The 19011-nt window shown below is 32.8% G+C and overlaps 1 protein-coding gene across 8 annotated transcripts in view; it reads right to left on the bottom strand.

Annotated features, from left to right (window-relative positions):
- The window catches only part of PHF14 (PHD finger protein 14), a 196709-nt gene that overhangs the window by 42604 nt on the left and 135094 nt on the right, over positions 1-19011 (bottom strand). For 7 of the 8 annotated variants that reach the window (XM_045166355.1, XM_025290898.3, XM_025290899.3 and 4 more), the window contains exon 17: positions 13582-13699. In XM_045166355.1, the coding sequence (XP_045022290.1) occupies positions 13582-13699 (118 nt within the window). Of the gene's footprint in view, positions 1-13581; positions 13700-17942; positions 17983-19011 lie in introns of those variants that run through there. The other variant, XM_025290903.3, reaches the window with a different exon arrangement.

The following is a 19011-nucleotide window of genomic DNA, read 5'->3' as shown; positions in this document are numbered from 1 at the left end:
GGCCTTGAGGAATTATAGTCCATCTTTTAATACTTTATAGGGGAAACATCTTTAATTGATTTATTTAAGAATTACCTTAAGTCTTCTATTCATTAAAAAGATCGGAACAGATCCCATTTAACAAACACTTTTCCTTTTCCTATTACTAGCAGTGTTTATTTGTAAAAGAAAAATTAACTGAGCTTCTATATGATGAAAATCTAAAGTGGCTTAAGGACAAAATCTAATTTGAGAACCTCTTGGAACAAGGAATAGAGAATCAAATTTCTAAAACAAGGCTTTGAATCAGGCAGATCTGGGTTTGAATCACTGTTATACCACATATTTGCTGTGTAAAACTCAACTTCTTTGAACCTCATCTTTTTTAATCTACAAAAAGGGGCTGAAAAATAGTAACTACCATAAAACCAGTAATATATCATATAGTGAGGATTAAATGAGATTATATACATTTTAAGTGCTTACATAATGCTAGGCACATAGAGGTACTCAATGAATATTAATTACTAATATTATTACTAGTAGGGTGTTCTTTTTTATTTTTAAAATGCTCATTTTTTTGACTCATAAACTATACCGAGAGTCTATCTGAGCAAAAAAATACTGTACAGTACTTTAAAAATCTCATTAGAAAAGAGTATTTAACACTATGGGAAATTGTCATATAATGCAGTTACATGCAGGTAATTTTTAGTATTTTTCTTTCTGTTTTTAAAATTTTCCAAATACTCTACAATAACCATGCATTACATCTCTAAAAAATTTTTTAAAACACACAAAAGATATGTAATTTTTTTTCTGACTTCAAATTTCTTCAGAAAAGTAGAGCCAGAGAATAAAAAAGGAGAAAAAAAAGTAAGAAACATGAATTTTTTAGAGCAAGATTTATATAAAGGATATTAGTTTTATTACACTAAAAATTTGCTATTTTGAATTACTACTCTCTAGCTTTAAAGTTAAACAAAACTCAAATACAGCCTGACACCTCAATTATATTTAATCATATCTTCCCACTAATATTTCACCTGGAGATCAAGTTGTTGTGTAGTCTCCTAGTTAAGCATATTCTATTCAAGCTTTATAGTAAAGGAAGACTATGCTGCTGCTAAGTTGCTTCAGTCGTGTCCGACTCTGTGCGACCCCATTGACAACAGCCCACCAGGCTCCCCCGTCCCTGGGATTCTCCAGGCAAGAATACTGGAGTGGGTTGCCATGTCCTTCTCCAATGCATGAAAGTGAAAAGTGAAAGTGAAGTCGCTCAGTCGTATCTGACTCTTAGAGACCCCATGGACTGCAGCCTACCAGGCTCCTCCATCCATGGGATATTCCAGGCAAGAGTACTGGAGTGGGGTGCCATTGCCTTCTCTGAAATGGAGACTATAAGATAATGGAAATGGCCAAATAACACTTATTTTTTGTAAATGTAATATAAATTTATCATTACATTATGTCCTAATTATTAGATTGAAAGATAATATTTTAAAAGATAGAAACTTTCTCTCTCTTGATTAACATTAACTCAGGGAAAGTAAGTAGATGGATCATTAATCTTAAGTCCCAGGTATTCCTGTAGCAAAACTGGTATGGTAGTGACCCTTAGGTATGGATGCTGTCACCTGCAGAGTGAGAAAAGACAGTGAGAACAGGCAAAAGAAGCTTATCAAAAGGCAAAAAAAAAAAAAGTCTGATAAAAGGGAGAGAAATCCAGAAGAAAACAGGTGCACTGAAGGCAAAGATGTATGTGCTTAGCCGCTCAGTCATGTCCGACTTTGCGACCCCACGGACTGTAGCCCACCAGGTTCTTCTGTCCATGGTGATTCTCTAAGGCAAGAATACTGGAGTGGGTTTGCCATTCCTTCCTCCCGGGGATCTTCCCAACCCAGGGATCAAACCCAGGGCTCCCACATTGCAGGTGGATTCTTTACTGTCTGAGCTACCAGGGAAACCTGAAGGCAAGGAAGGAGTTTGTAAAAAAGAAGTACAACAGTATCAACAGCTATATAAAAGTAGAAAAAAATATGAAGCTGAGTAACAGGAAGTTTGATGGGGACAAAGGGAATCGACAGCTCAGAGAAGATCCTTGAGATACTGCTGGACAATTCCAGAATGAGGAAAGAAGAAAGGGAATATTACAGAGATACTACAGTACTGAACCTAACTCAGTCTATCTTGAACCTGCTTGTCAGGTTGAAAGAAAGTCCCATTAGAGAAGAATAAAGTCTGAGAATGAATGATATTCTGTAGGCACAGTAAGTGAATACTTCAGAGACAAAACTGTGTGTAAGGAATTTAAAAGAAATTAGGGTCAAAGAAGGTTCTTTGACCCGAGGTTCTTAAACGTTAGTAAGTAAGTATAATTATCACCTGTGGTGCTTATAATAATGCTGATTGCTGGGCGTCATTTCAGGAATATTGATTTAGCAGATCTGCATGGGTCCTCCACACTGCCTATTTAACAGTACTTTGAAAGTGAAAGTCACTCAGTCGTGTCCGACTCTTTGTGACCCCATGCAGTCCACAGAATTCTTCAGGCCAGAAAACTGGAGTGGGTAGCCTGTTCCCTTCTTCAGGGGATCTTCCCAACCCAGGGATCCAACCCAGGTCTCCCACATTGCAGGCAGATTCTTTAATCAGCTGAGTCACAAGAGAAGCCCAAGAATACTAGAGTAGGTAGCCTATCTCTTCCCCAGCAGATATTCCCGACCCAGGAATCAAACCATGGTCTCCTGCATTGCAGGCAGATTCTTTACCAACTGAGCTATCAGGGAAGCCCTAACAGTACTTTAGATCCTTTAGTACTTTAGACCCTAATGCAGATGTTTGTAGGCTATACTTTGAAGGGAAATCACTGAAATTTGGGCTAGGCAGACTGACAAGTGATGAAAATCTCAAATTATAATATCAAAATCAGAAGTTCAAGAATTTTTTTTTAAGACTAGCATATTTGATATTCCCAGAAGAGATATTCTACTTTAAAAGTTACATGAAGGTAAACAAATATTGACATTTATATACTATTATTAAGAATGTATATTATTAATGGTTTCTTCCACTGAGAATCAGGGGAGCAGGTGGCAGAGAGAAAGGTATGAGGTGTCAAGACAGGGTTCTTAGGAATTTACATGTATAAATCACTGCCCTTTAACTTAAACAAATAAAGCATGTATTAAATTCTACCTTTTTGAGAGAAAGGCATTAGTAGCATCTGAGAATGAGTACAAATTTACTTATTTACTTCATGGGAAGCTTTCTTTTGGCACAAATGTTTGTGAGACATATTGAAGGCACATAATCATTTTACGGAATTCTAAATGTATTTACACAGTTGCCCTAAAAGTTAATAACCTTAATTTCCAGGTACCACAAGGAATGTAAAGATGATGGCCCAGAACTCCCCACATTTCCATCCTTAAAGGTACAGCAACATTTATATGAAAAAAGGGTATGTTGCCTGTCCCTGATGCTTCAGATGGTAAAGAATTTCCCTGCAATTTGAGAGATCCAGGTTTGATCCCTGGGTCAGGAAGATCCAGTGGAGAAGGAAATGGCAACCCACTGCAGTATTCTTGACTGGATAATCCCATGGACAGAGGAGCCTGGTAAGCCACAGTCCATAGGATTGCAAAGAGTCAGACATGACTGAGTGACTAACATTTTAACTTTATTCCTCTAAAAGCTATTTGTTAGGCTTGATGAGTCTTTTGTTACCAAACCACATACACCTTGATAAAGTAAATTCATAAGTTATCTTAAAACTATCTTCAGTAGTTTGCTACTTTTAAATTTTATTTACTTTTTACTTTCATCTCAGTTTCAAGTTTATAGCTTTCATGACCTTGACATGGAAATAATATTCCTCCAGTCTATGGGAAATTTCTTTGATATTTCTTCACCTATTAACAAAACATGATTTTGGTTAAAAACACGTTTCCCTAAAAAAGAACTCTTGCCTGTATCAGTTATGTCTTAGACATGACCTTACTCTATTTAGTGTAGAACTCTGAGAAAAGAAAAATTTTTTACTTGGAATGTGTAAAGATAAAATATAAAACACAGCAAACTGCTCTTCAGATTACTTAAAAAAAATTTTACAGTTGAAAAATCAGAACATTATCGCTGATTTTGAACACTTCTCTCCACAGCTAAAATGACTGCTTATTTTTAAGAAGTCATTAAGAAGAAGTGTTATTTACTGACCACATACACCTTGATAAAGTAAATTCTAAATATTGCCACTAAACTTTTCACAAATGAGCAACCTGAAACTCACATTAAGTGAAGCAACTTGCTGAAGGTCACAAACATTGTAAATAGTTATTAATAATATCTGAACTCAGTTTGCTTCTTTTCAAAGCTTATAAAGCTCTTACCTCTACATCACACTGCATACTTCAACTTTCTGTATATTTTAAATTACTCTACTTTCTTACTCAACAATGACTCAGTTTATAACTCTAAACCTCATGGCAAATTTTTATGGAAAAAAGAAATATTATCACTTAAAGAAACAAGCTACTTGTAGATACACATTCTAATTTCAGAATGTCAAAAATGAGTGTGTTAACTTTGGTTTCCTCAGGGTATGTGCCTAGTGCATACATAGAGAATCTAGAAAGACAGTACTGATACTTGCAGGGCAGCAATAGAGACACAGACATAGACAACAGACTTATGGACACGGGGTAGTGGGGAGGAAGGAGACAGTGGGACACAGGGAGAGAGCAACATGGAATCTTATATACTACCATATGTAAAACAGACAGCCAATGGGAATTTGCTGTACGACTCAAGGAACTCAAACCAGGTATCTGTAACAACCTAGATGTGTGGGATGGGGAGGAAGATGGGAGGGAAGTTCAAGAGGGAGGAGACCTAGGTATGCCTATGGCTGATTCATGCTGATGGTCCACAGAAACCATACAATTATTGTAAAGCAATTATCCTTCAATTAAAAATAAATAAATTTAATTTTTAAAAATGAGTGTTATAATGTAACATAGCCAATGTAACACAGGACACTAACCCTTAATTTTTAGTTTCTTTTTAATCTTGATAGGATTCTAGCAGAAAATCAAGGTTAGAATGCTTAAATATATTTGATATCAGAACTCAATTTCATTAGCTATCAGAGTTCATACATTTAATTCTCTTCAGTCAATTCAGTAGCTCAGTCATGTACGACTCTTTGCGACCCCATGGACTTCAGCATGCCAGGCTTCCCTTAATTCTCTTAGCTTAGATTTAAAGAAGTCTAGGTTTTAGATAGCATATTAAAAAGCAGAGACATTGCTTTGCCAACAAAGGTCCATCTAGTCAAGGCTATGGTTTTTCCAGTGGTCATGTATGGATGTGAGAGTTGGACTATGAAGAAGGCTGAGCACCAAAGAATTGATGCTTTTGAACTGTGGTGTTGGAGAAGACTTTTGAGAGTCCCTTGGACTTCAAGGAGATCCAACCAGTCCATTCTGAAGGAGATCAACCCTGGGATTTCTTTGGAAGGAATGATGCTAAAGCTGAAACTCCAGTACTTTGGCCACCTCATGCGAAGAGTTGACTCATTGGAAAAGACTCTGATGCTGGGAGGGAATGGGGGCAGGAGGAGAAGGGGACGACAGAGGATGAGATGGCTGGATGGCATCACTGACGCGATGGACATGAGTTTGAGTGAACTCTGGGAGATGCTGATGGACAGGGAGGCCTGGCGTGCTGTGACTCATGGGGTTGCAAAGAGTCAGACACAACTTAGCGACTGAACTGAACTGAACTGAAGTTTTATGCAAAAGGTTACTTCTGAAACCACAATACATAGGTTAGAAAGACAATTCTTCAAGAAATAAGTAACTATAAAATGATGAAATGGTAAAACTAAATGTTTAAATTAGAAGAAAGTAACTATATAAATATAACTGTATGTACATCTAGAATACATGATCTCTCTGTTTTTTGAAGCTAGAATTTAAGCCTTTCCTATTATTCAGGTGTTCCTTTCACAACTCTGAGAATGGGCTTGCTTAATTCAATTAAGACCATCAGTTTGCAATGAACAATGTCTTTCACACTCACATTATACATGAATACTAGAATAGTAAGTTTACATAATTAATATATTCTGCATTCCTCCTTGGTATATTATATAACCCCAAATTAATGTTTCAAATGCTGGGCTAGTAAGGTAAAAATATTCTTACTAACTTGTTAAAAGTTGTAATGAAATATCCTTCAGCTTAGCCACCAGATATTTAGTAGGTAACTTTTCCTCCAAAATAAAAACAAAATTTTTTGAAACCCAAGGATAGAATGAAGTTAGTGATCTCTAAATGATATTCCTATGTATGGCACCCTACTGCACTTTATTTATCTTGGTTGATTCAGTTTCTCATCATACGGTATTCCATAAGAGGGTTCACAGCATGTTATTTAAACATATCAAACCCACATACCAACTGAATTAGAAAATGGCTTGGTTTTCCAAGTTTGTAGAATGTGTAACTTAAAAGGTGATTTAGTTTTTCCAATTTTTCAAAATATTGAGGGAAAACATTTGTGTATTTTAGAGGTCCTAATCATTTTCTTTTTCTGTAAATATGATGCTGAGATATATAAAAATGTATGTCATAAAAACTAACAAACTTTACCAGAGGAAAGAAATCCTATTTTTGAAAAGGTTCTTAAGGAATACCTGACCATAACTTATAGGGATATGCCAGTGTGATTCATGTGTACTGCAGAGTTCACATGAAAATTATCCTCGATTACAGAATTAACAGATCAGTGTAGATTCCAATTCTGTTACAAAGAATAACCATAAACAATCTGTTTTGGTGCAAATTGTTACTTGATAAAAATATTATCTGGAGATAGGGTTCAGAAACATGTCTAAGACAGTCAAGTAAACAATTTTTTTGAGCAGGCAATAATGACCAATAAAATGTTCAGTTCAGTACATAAATGTTCAATTTAAACAAACAAAGCACACTACTATAGTTGGTATTGTGCTTAAAAAAAATTAGTGTGTTTTATTTGTTTGAATTGAATGTTTATATAATAAACTGAACTTTTTATTGATCATTATTGCCGGCTCAAAAAGCAGTTTACTTGATTGTCCTAGACATGCTTATGAACCCTATCTTCAAGTAATATTTTTAACAAGTAACAATTTTCAGCAAAACAAAGATTGTTAATGCCCTGGTGGCTCAGATGGTAAAGAATTTGCCTGTAATGCAGGAGACCCGGGTTTGATCCCTGGATCTGGAAGATCCCCTGGAGAAGGGATTGGCTACCCATTCCAGTATTCTTGCCTGGAAAATTCCATGGACAGAGGAATCTGGCAGGCTACAGTTCAGGGGGTAGTAAATAGTCGGAGATGACTGACTGAACAACTTTCACTTTCACTTTTTACCAACTATAGTTAGAATTGTTAATGGTTATTACTTTTTATCGAAATCACAAAACACTGCTACTAGTCTCAAAGTACTTGATAAAAATATTATCTGAAGCACTCTATTACAAATTAAGACTTAAAAGACATTTATACAATTATGCCTGCCAGGGAAAATTCTAGAGTAACCAGCAACTGCCTGAATTTAGCCTAGATTAAGGTACAAGATCTACTGGAAGTGTGTGGAAATCTAGCAAAGAGGAAATCTGAAGTTTAAATATTTAACTCTAGCTATCATGAAGGATAACCACACCTGTTTTAATTCTCAGACTTTTAGTAAGTCTACAAACTACCAGATTTGTTCTATGGGATTCTAATTTAGGATACTATGTAAACAACTTTTCTCTAGACTTTACGTAACTGTATCAGTAAAAAGGAAAATCAAAACTCAGGAAAGTTTGATAAAACATATTGTTATAACCACTAACATCATACAAGTTCTAGAAGAATACTGAATTAAGATGGTTAAGTGGTATAAGTTTTACCCGAAAATGACTTCTCTGTCAACCATGCTAAATTTAGAAACTTAAAATCTAACCTAATGCCAGATAAAATCCCAGAGGTCAAATGAATAGCAAAAATATTAAAAAGTCTTCTTTTATGGGTCAGTTATACAATTCAAATTTAGAAGAACTTTAAAGGATAACTCATTTTAATTTTATATTTTTCATAAATCTTCATAATACATAAAGCTCAGACATTCAATTTTCAATATCACCAGGTTCAATTAAATGTGCTTGTTTAATGTATTGTGGCAAGATACTCCTTGGAGAGATTGTTCTGTGCAGTTCTTAAAGAATCAAAATTCTCAATGACTATTTCATTTGCTAATAAATATTCAACATGTCATTTTGACACAAGAATTTCAGTTATAGAATTCTAGCTGCTCAATGCAAAAAAAAAGTGAAAAATGAAACAAAAATTGAAAAAAAAAAAAAAAAAAGCATACTTCCCTACTCAGGGATTTCTAACACAAATGATTATCAAAAAGTACCGCACTTGCCCGAGCTAGTGTGTCATAACTTTGCAGTTCCAGAAAATCTTCCATATGGATTTAGATGAGATTTTCATGCATATGAATTCAACTTATTACCACTAAAAAGAGTACTAGAAAGATGAAATAAGAGTGAACCAAATGGAAGTCTCAAGCTAAGACAGCTCATTTTGTAGTACTCAGGTAATGATCTGTCATGTATACCCTTTGGCTTTTCACAAAACACAGCATGAACAGGGATGAAAAGCTACAATCATAACTGGCACAGTCACTGTAAAATATATGATGTGTATTTAAACCCTCAGTGGCACTGGTGAATATATATCACTTCTATAAATATTCTTTCAAAAGGATTTTATTCATGTTCATTTAACCCTATCAAAATATCCTTATTTAGGGTGTTTTAGCACAAAGCCGTTGTTGAGATCTATATCAAGTATACCCTAAAAAAGAGAGACTAGCGAATTCTGCCCTATATTAACGTGGATAAGAGGGAGAGGGCTCAAATAAATACAATTAGAAATGAAAAAGGAGGAGTTACAGTGGATACCACTGAAATACAAAGGATTGTAAGAGACTACAATAAGCAACTATATGCTAATAAAATGGACAACCTAGCAGAAATAGACAAATTCTCATAAAGGTACAATCTCCTAAGCCAAACCAGGAAGAAATAGAAAAGAAAATATGAACAGGCCCATCATAAATACTGATATTGAAGTTGCCATTAAAAAACTCCCAACAGACAAAGTCTTAGACCTGATGGCTTCACGGATGAATTCTACAAACACTTAAAGAAGAATTAATCTATTCTTCTGAAACTCTTTCAGATAATTGCAGAGGAAGGAACACTCCCAAACTCATTCTAGGAGGCCATCATTACCCTGATACCAAAATTGGACAGAGATATCACAAAAAAATAAAATTACAGACCAATATCACTGATGAACATAGATGCAAAACTCCTCAACAAAATACTAGCAAACCAAATGCAACAATACATTAAAAAGATCATACACCATGATCAAGTAGGATTTATCCCTGGGATGCAAGGATTTTTCAATATCCGTAAATCAATCCGTGTGAATACCACATCAACAAATCTAAGAATAAAAGCAATAACAGTAGAGAAAAGGAGCAAAGAAAAACTGGAGATATATTTAAGGAAAGACCTGTACAAGATTCTGTGACTAGCAAATATACAAGCTAGTCCTTGTACAAGCAAGTAACTGACTGTCTATTTGGGACAGGATGAAGAAAACCTGAAGATGAATTCAGGTATTTGGCTAGGGAGAATGGATGAAAGTAAGGATGGAAGAAAAAATAAAAGATGGGTGAGGCAGAGGAGTAAGAACAAAATGCACTGATTTTCCAGGCATACAGCATTCAATGGCAACAGTATTTTCACAACATAGCAAAGCACAAGGGGAAAAACCTAATGCTGGTAACTGGTAGGAATGAACTAGCCCCACTGAATACAAACACGTCACATTGTCCTGGGTAGCTACTGCCTTAGTTAAGTATCTTTGAAGCTTAATCTGTAGAAGAAAATGTTTTGTGCATGTGTTTGTATGTATGTGTATAGATTTGTCTCTCCATGTGTGTTACATGTAACATTTATATCTGAGCCCATGTAGATGGTCATTTTTCATGAAACCTAATGATTACCTATGGGCTTCCCTGGTGGCACAGACAGTAAGGAATCTGCCTGCATGGAGGGAAACCTGGGTTCGATCCCTGGGTCGGGAAGACCCCTTGGAGAAGGAAATGGCACCCTATTCCAGTATTCTTGCCTGGAGAATCCCATGGACAGAGGAGCCTGGCAGGTTATAGTCCATGGGGTCGCAAAGAGTTGGACACGACTGAAGCGACTATCAGCAGCAGTGACCTAGATATGAAGGACTGATAAGGCAGAGACAATCTTATATCATACTTTGTGGGTTTGGATAGAAAAAAAGTAATTTTATATACAAATATTGAATCATTATGTTGTATATCTGAAACTAACATAATGTAAGTCAATTATATCTCAGTTAAAAAATCATTCTGTTAGGTAAATTGTTATTAAATCAATATCATTAATTATATATTATTATTAATTTAATATACTTGGGTATATTTTATCTTTCATGAGCTAGAACTTTATATCATGGATTGAGATATGATGAATCTTGTTAGACTTTTGTGTTTACAAAATTTCATTTCTGTGAAAGTGAAATTAAAAGCAATAGGCAGGACTAGTGACAGAAGATTTTTGCTCTCATAAAGCTATGGAAAAAGAAAACCCATTACTTCAAAGACAAAGTCATATATAAATATATTATGCTGCTCAGAGTATGCATGGCAGTATTTTAGAGCTTCCACTAGTAGGCAAAATTTTAGAGACAATGTTTTAACAGTTAAATAATGTATAAGTGCAATGCATTTTCAAGCACATTTTCAACTACACACCCATACCTTATACAATAATTTATTACACTGGAGTCAAATGTTTATAATAAAGTTAAGACTTCTTGGATTAATAATCCTATCATATATACGTATTTATGGCTATTAACAATTTTATACTCACTTGCCCCACCTAAATTTATTGGCAACTGATTCCTTTCTCCTGACAATAACTATTTCTACCTTAGCTTTTCATATCATTATAATATATGAACATGGCAAATATACCTAGTATTAACCAAAATATATAATTCCACCAAAGCCAGAGGAGAATAAAGGACAAGCAAAACATATTAACTTTTATTCTGGATTTCTTTTAGGCCCCCAAATGATACTAATTTTTTGACAGATGTTAATATACTGCTTTCTTAGTTTGAGAGTTTCTGCAGCAATTTACTGAATTGTAAACCTGACATTATCAATGTTTTCTTCTTGGAACCCAATACTAGTCAACACCTCACAAGAGAAAATGTAAACAGAAATTTACTACCTGCTGGTCAGGAATGAAAGTTTTCAAAGTGAGCAAAACAGAGTTGATTTAACACAAGTATCCAAAGGAATGAATCAGGCTTCCCTGGAGGTGCTAGTGGTAAAGAAACCTCCTGTCAGTGCAGGAGACATAAGAGATGCAGGTTCAATCCCTGGGTCAGGTAGATCCCCTGGAGAAGGGTATGGCAACCCACTCCAGTATTCTTGGCAGAATTCCATGGACAGAGGCTAAAGTCCATGAGATTCCCATAGAGTTGGACACGACTGAGCAACTAACACTAACAAAACTTTCAGCTTAACTATTATATTGCTTAATTTTTCATAGGAAAAAAGTGGAAGTATATAATATTCATCTTGATATGATAAAAATATAAATCCATTTCACTGCTGTAAATCTTACAATAAACTGCTGTGACATTCAGCAGTGAGATACCATATTTAGATGAAAGTTTGAAAATGCTGGCTGTTTACATCTGGTGTTCATTCAATCACAGGTCAGAGTACAGCAAGCACAATGCAACTTTTCAACAACGTATCTTACTAAGAGATTTCCATTCAGAGTTCAAAGATCTTATTCTCTCAAACAGAGGGAAAAACAAGATACGGGAACAACTCAATGGCTACTGGCATGCGCCTACTGCATTTACAAAATATTCATTTTATATATTCCTAACATATGTGAAATACATCCCCTTGCATTTTCAATGTTCATTAATGAAGTTACTACATAACTTAACAAAGGCACTCTGGATTTAATACAATGCTACATAATTAGAGTAGTATAAAACATTTTTAAAAGAATGTATACAAAAAGACTTATTTATAAAATGCAATAAATGTTTTTTCTTTTCTTTTTTTTTTTTAAATGTTTTTTCAAAAATTGCTTTCCTAATTACTTTTTGAGGGTAGAAGAAAATCCCAAACAAAAAACACACTTAGAAAAATTACATCACAAAGAGTCCCATAAGATGATTATTTAAAATCTACAGTACACTATTATTTTTTCACTTGAATATAATTTCTAGAAAGCATTTTTAAATTATGTAATAAAATATTGATATTAAATATGCTCCATCTTAAATATGGGTCTTAATAGCTAGAAAATTATTTTTGATATCATATAGTTGAAAAACCTTGAGTAAAAAAGCTTGATTATTAAATAAAATGCATAATATTCTATTTTAATAACCATTATATAAAATATGTAAATTTTTAATAAATTTCATTATTTGAGAAAACAAAGAGTTTTTTTCCCTATAGCCAAATGCTTTTCTGTAATTTTTAATACAAAAGCTTTTACAGATGGCATCTGTGGTAAGCTTGAGTAAATCATTTTAACTGATAAAATGAGTATTTTTGATTCCATAATCAGACAGTAATTCAGTGTCAATTTTAATTCGCCCTAAGAAAAACAAATGCACTGAAGTGGCATTTAGGAAAGATGGCTTGAAGTTCATATTACAATAGACAGTCAGCTTTTGTTGTCTATTTAAAGAATAATAATTTGTTTAACCTAATTGTATTGTCTTAGTTCAAATATATTCAATATATCTGTCAAGTGAGTCAAAGCATCAGGAGTCCAGCTATTCACTCACACATCTTAAATAAAACACATAGTAATCTTAAAATGCTTATCACCACAATTAAAGGTTTGAGCTACTAGAGAAGTCTAAGATTATAATACTGATATTCAAAAGATATAATTTCAATAGTTTATTTTCAGAGATAAACTATGAAACAAATTTTTAGGTATTTCATCCTTTCTACTTATCTAAAATAATTATCATACAAAATTTTAGTATATAAAAACTAGTTTTCTCAAAGAACACTCATTATAAAAATTCATAATATATTGATTATATATTAAGATGAGTCATGTATAAAATTAAATTGGGTTTTATTGGTTATTCCCTAGGGGTGATAAATAAGCAGAAGATGACAAGTTTTGGTTACTAGATGACTATTTAACATGCTCACAACACAGCTAAAATATTTCATAGAGAAAAATTATATACTTCAGTAGAGTTCTTTACTCTTTAATTTAAGGGCAATAAAATCACCAAAGCAATATTTTCTTCAAGTGCATCAGATTAAAATGTTGGTCCTTCATATTCCAATTATTTTTAAACTGAGGAAGCTGATGGTGAGATGTAGAAAAGCTATCAAAATAAACAGAAACAAGACTTTTTCTTACAGGTTTTCCCCCCCTTACCTTAGAAGATGAAGAATCACACTCCTGACATATCCATCCATAGCCTGTTTGTTTAGGAGATTTTTTCAAAGGAGGATCCAAACAACCAAAATGGTAGCACAGTCTGCATTCATCACACCTGCAGGGTAAACAGATTTATGGTGTATCTAAATAATATTAAAAAACATCTTTTTCAGAAAACAAAAAACCAGTAAACTACTATATATTTCAACTGTAACACTGTTAATTCTATCCTTAGCTGACAAGATTATTGAATTAATGTTTATGAAAAAGACAATCTAAACCTGAAATAAATGTTTTAGGAAAATCAAAATACCAAAACAACAAAATTAACAAACAAAACAAATATCATTTAGAACACATTGATGGTAGAAATGTTAAGACCATAGGAATAAATTTATGTGTATAGCCATGTGTTCAAAACTAATATTAACATTTTCAATTTTGCACTTCAATAATAGTCACTTGCCTATTAGTTTTAAAATATTTAATAATATAAGATACATATAATTAAAGACTGTATTCAACCTAATACATTATGATTATTTTTAAAAAATTTTAAATCTAATGAATTCTACTAGGCCACACTAAGCTTAATTCTATACGATTTGTGTATCTCATCACTATCTAAGTTAAGGTAGATTCTAAAAACAATTTCTAATGTTTGCAGCATGCTAACATAATCTATAGCAAATAAAAACCATACTCGGAATTTTACGTTATTTTCTAAAATACAAATTTTCTCAAAAATTTACCTGCCACTTTCAGTGCATTTGGGTTTTCAAAGTACCTCCTAAGTACATTTTAAAGCTTATTAACAAATATTTTCATAATGTCTTTGCCACCTATGAGGTACAAAATCTAAGAAAACTACCATACCTATTCTTCGTTTCAGACAATCTCATCCTGCTGACAATGAAGAAAGATCTGTATTATTTCAGTGTTTTTCAAAATGAATTTTGCATCAGTTGGAATAACAAGATGAAAATTTAACAACAAATAACAAAGTTGTATATATTTTATAGAAAGGATTATATTCCTCATTTTGTGTTCCTTTAAGTTAAAAAAATAATATTTTCTCCAAACCAATCTGTCATATTCTTAATGTATAAGTTACCCTTATCGATTTAAAACATAAAAAGTTGAGGAATTTATAACTAGGAAAGCAAAGAGGATATTTTATAGACAACCTATTTAAATAATATGTTACTTAAATAAAATAAAAATAACTATTCAATAACTTTTGTTAGAAAAAAAAAGGGGAAGGAGTTACTGTGATAAACAACATGCAAAGAAAAGCAATTTATTTTCACAATAAAGGGAACTGTAAATTTACATTTATAGTAAAAATTTCATATCATTCTACAAAACCCAATCTCCCATTTCAGGAATCAAGAGTTTCAAAAAATTTAGCAAATTAGCTAAGCTATTCAGGTATAAAGAAGTCTAAAACAAAATTCTATGTCCGAAGTTTATGTATGCATTCCTCTACAACTTTCTTCTTATAAACCTAACAAACTTCAGTACTTTTCCAAAAACCTTTGCTTAGACTCAAGAGATGGACTTGAATAAAAATGTTTATTATAATAATTCTAGCTATACAAAAAAATCAAATCAAATGGAATAATAAATGGTACTTTATTTGTTGTGCCAGTATTATACAAGTATCCAAAATATATTTAAAAGTAGTTAAAATGTTTAAGTACCTATTTTTTCTATTATTAAGAACATATAATAGATAATAAATAGCTAACATCAAACATTACATAAAACTAAATAGCAAGCCTGTACAATTTTATGTTCTTCTCAATTGAACTTGTTTACCTTTCAGTAGTTAAGGTTCCAGTTACATTAAACACATACAGGACCCTTCAGAGTATAAGCATTTCTGAGTTATGAGAAGCTAGAGATTTCCAGCTGGCTAAGCGTGCACTCCTTCAAGCACGCAAACTAGTACTGCAGTCATCTTCAATGCGAAATTTAAGGAGAATCACATTCCTTGCTTCATCAGGAAAAATCTGTTAGATATGGTTTACTCTATCTTTGTCATCCCCGGGTCACAAACACGAGTAACAGATACTGCTACATGTCTAACAGTTGTGCCAGACTTGTGTGTCTGGAAATGGGTATCATCAGTCTGCCATACTGTCTGAATTGTTGTATTCAACTATTTTAGGTCCTCACTTGCTTGAAAAATATCAGTCACTACTTTCTGATATTGTCAGTGTTATTTAAGTAGCATCTCCCCAATAACTGATTGTGGATTCAGAAAACAGATCACTCAAATCTGTGCAAATTGACAGTTAAAAGAACATGGAAATGAGAGCTGCTAAGTACATGGGCTCAATTTTGGTTAACTATAGTCTTTTTTGCCTAATTTAGGTTTTTTTAAAGCAAGTTTAGATTGCCAATAATCTAGGCTTTTGATAGTGAAGAGTTATAGTATTAATGTTTTCCTAGTTCATATTAAATTACAACCTAACTACTGTATCTTTTCAAGTCCATGCCATAGTAAACTTGCAAATTATGACTTCTAGTGTACAACTAGAATCAAATACTATATGAATATAGAGGTAAATCATAATTCATTACCTTTTACCTTCATGTACACCTTCATGGTGTATGAATATAAAGATGCGTATATACACAGATATTTCAATCTAATAATTGCTTCCCGGGTGGCTCAGATGGTAAAGTGTCCACCTGCAATGTGGGAGACATGGGCTTGATCCCTGGGTCGGGAAGATCCCTGGGAGAAGGAAATGGCAACCCACTCCAGTACTCTTGCCTGGAAAATTCCATGGACTGAGGAGACTGGTAGGCTACACTCCATGGGGTCACAAAGAGTCACACATGACTGAGCAACTTCACTTTCAGTTTCTTTCTTTCAATCTAATAAATTAAGAACAAGTTTGTGACACTGAAGTAGTTCAGATTTGTAGCTGATTTCAATTAATTGTAAACTCAAGCTATCTTTCAGCTCAATAAAAAAATGCAAAAGGAAAAGATTTTATATGTTAGATTTGTTAGAAGATAATATTGAGTAGATGCTATTTGGAAATGACCCAATCCTTACTGACTCCTTCATTAATTATACTTTTTAGAATGACTTAGTCTACATATAGAACAAATGTATTAGTGTTGGGTTCAAGAGGAAAGGAGGAACTTACTTGTTAGAATCAGGGATGGGATATGGGAATTCTCTGAAGTTATAGCTCACTCACTAGTAAATAAAAACTGTAATTCCAAGACTAAGTATTAATAGCAAAAAGAAGCAGTTAATACACTTAGGAACTGCCAAAATCAAGGAGAGGCAAACAGAAAAAGAAATAACCTAAATCTTGAAATCATAACTATTAATAAATAAGTGCTTTCTAAAAATGACTAAAATTACTTCCATGTAGAAAAAAATATATTTGTTCTATACTAAACTATTTAATTGAAAATATCTATAGCTTCATGTGGTGGTAACAAAAATATCCTGAGTGATACAAGTGAACTCCAGTAGAATTTGCAAGAATTACTTCACCATAAACTAATGTAAGAGATACCAATAAGAATCCTAGAAATCAAAGAACAGTTTATATGGTAAAAATAGTGAATTACTTATTTCACGCGCACACATACCACTTTTTTAACTTTGGCAAATTTTGTCAGCCAACAAATTATGGCTTAGGTTACAAATTTAGATCATTTTAAAAACTCAAAAATCAGAAACTCGTAAGGATCTGTGATCATTCCACTACCAAAAAACTGGAACAGTTGAAGTAATTACTGATTCAATTATTATGACTGCTACATCTAATTCTGACATATACTTGGAAATACATAACTGCAACACATAATATGGAACATATTTAATTTATCAAAATAATAAATACTGTGAAAAAAGCAGTCATTGACCCACAAAAGCATACTGATATAACACAATATACTTTATTAAATAACACAAATGTCTATGCTAAAAAAACAGACTATTATACCAATGGCACATATATTAAATGCGAAGACAATGTCTTAAAATAGCAAAAGATAATATAAAACTAATGCATAAAGAAACACAAAGTTTTTTTTAATAAAATGCAAACTGGATACCTAAAGAATATCCTCGAAACATCTAATAAACTTGTACACATTAACATATTATAGGACATTCTAAAATTACAATTTTAAGTAAGATAAAATAAATCCCATTTATAATAAAAGGAAACCTGATTAATTAGATTCTTACTAAATACAACTTCCTACTCATCAGATTTATAATGGATACAGATTTAAACAGTAAAGCAGCTATATGTATATAGTCTTTTACACATTCATCTAACAAAATACAGTGACCAAATAAACATAGTTCTATACGTATTTAAAATACTTACTTAGCATACGGTTAAGTATAGCACCCTAGACAAAGAAGAGGAAGAAAATGATTTATGTTCATATGTCCTGTGATCCATAGAAGCAATCAATCATGTGTTTGTCTGATTACTGAGAATATGCATATAAGTAAAAAGAAACATTTCCATCTACACCTAAGAGATAGGCTAGTGTTCCAAAGGGTTTCTTAAACTCCCTTAATTTCCAATTGATAATTTTATTGGGAAAGTACACTAAGTAACTACTTTTAAAAACTAACCAAAATAAGTTAAGTGTACCATATATATATATATATATACACACACATACATATAATTTATAACTAGATGATCAGCTAAATTTCAGGAAGAACAGAAATCCACAACATGGGACTTGAAAAGTGATGTACATGTATTATAACTAGGATGATCCATAATCATAGCTATTTTTTATGTCAATGAACATTTGATTTAGATCCCTTTCAAGTCTATATGGAGTAAAACAACTGACTCTGAAAATGTACACTATTACATTGGTTCACTTAAAAAAAGAAACACACACACAATTAAGTATCAAGAGAACTGTGGGTTGGATTTTCTTCCTTTTTCATCACTTCTATGTAAAAATTCTATATAAGAATGATCAAAAGAATTGTATTTGAATATAAGATTACTTACATAAAATCTTACTAGCTGTTAGAACACCTACACAAAGATATTAACCAGTAGTGATAGACTCTTTTATTGAACGGTAGCCAATTATTTCTTTTATTCATTTTAACAGTATGGAGAAAATGCAGGTTTGTGTCCCATGAGTTAAATCACCTTTAATACAAGCTTGCACAAAATTATGCATTCTACCAATATTAGAATAACACTTAATATCAATAAAGGCAAAGGCAAACTTTATTCCTTTTTACAACCCTTTTAGTGCAAATAACCTATATGAGCATTTTCTAAATAATTAGAAAATATCTATTATAACATATTTCACATATAATGACTAATACGGAGTTCTTGAACATATTTTTATTAATGACACTATAGACTTTCATCACATGCAATAATGAATGAATGA

The sequence above is a fragment of the Bubalus bubalis genome, chromosome 8, assembly GCF_019923935.1.
Source record: "Bubalus bubalis isolate 160015118507 breed Murrah chromosome 8, NDDB_SH_1, whole genome shotgun sequence".
NCBI classification, from domain to species: Eukaryota; Metazoa; Chordata; class Mammalia; order Artiodactyla; family Bovidae; genus Bubalus; species Bubalus bubalis.
The sequence above is the reverse complement of the archived record's forward strand: the minus strand, read 5'-3'. Positions and strand labels throughout refer to the sequence as shown.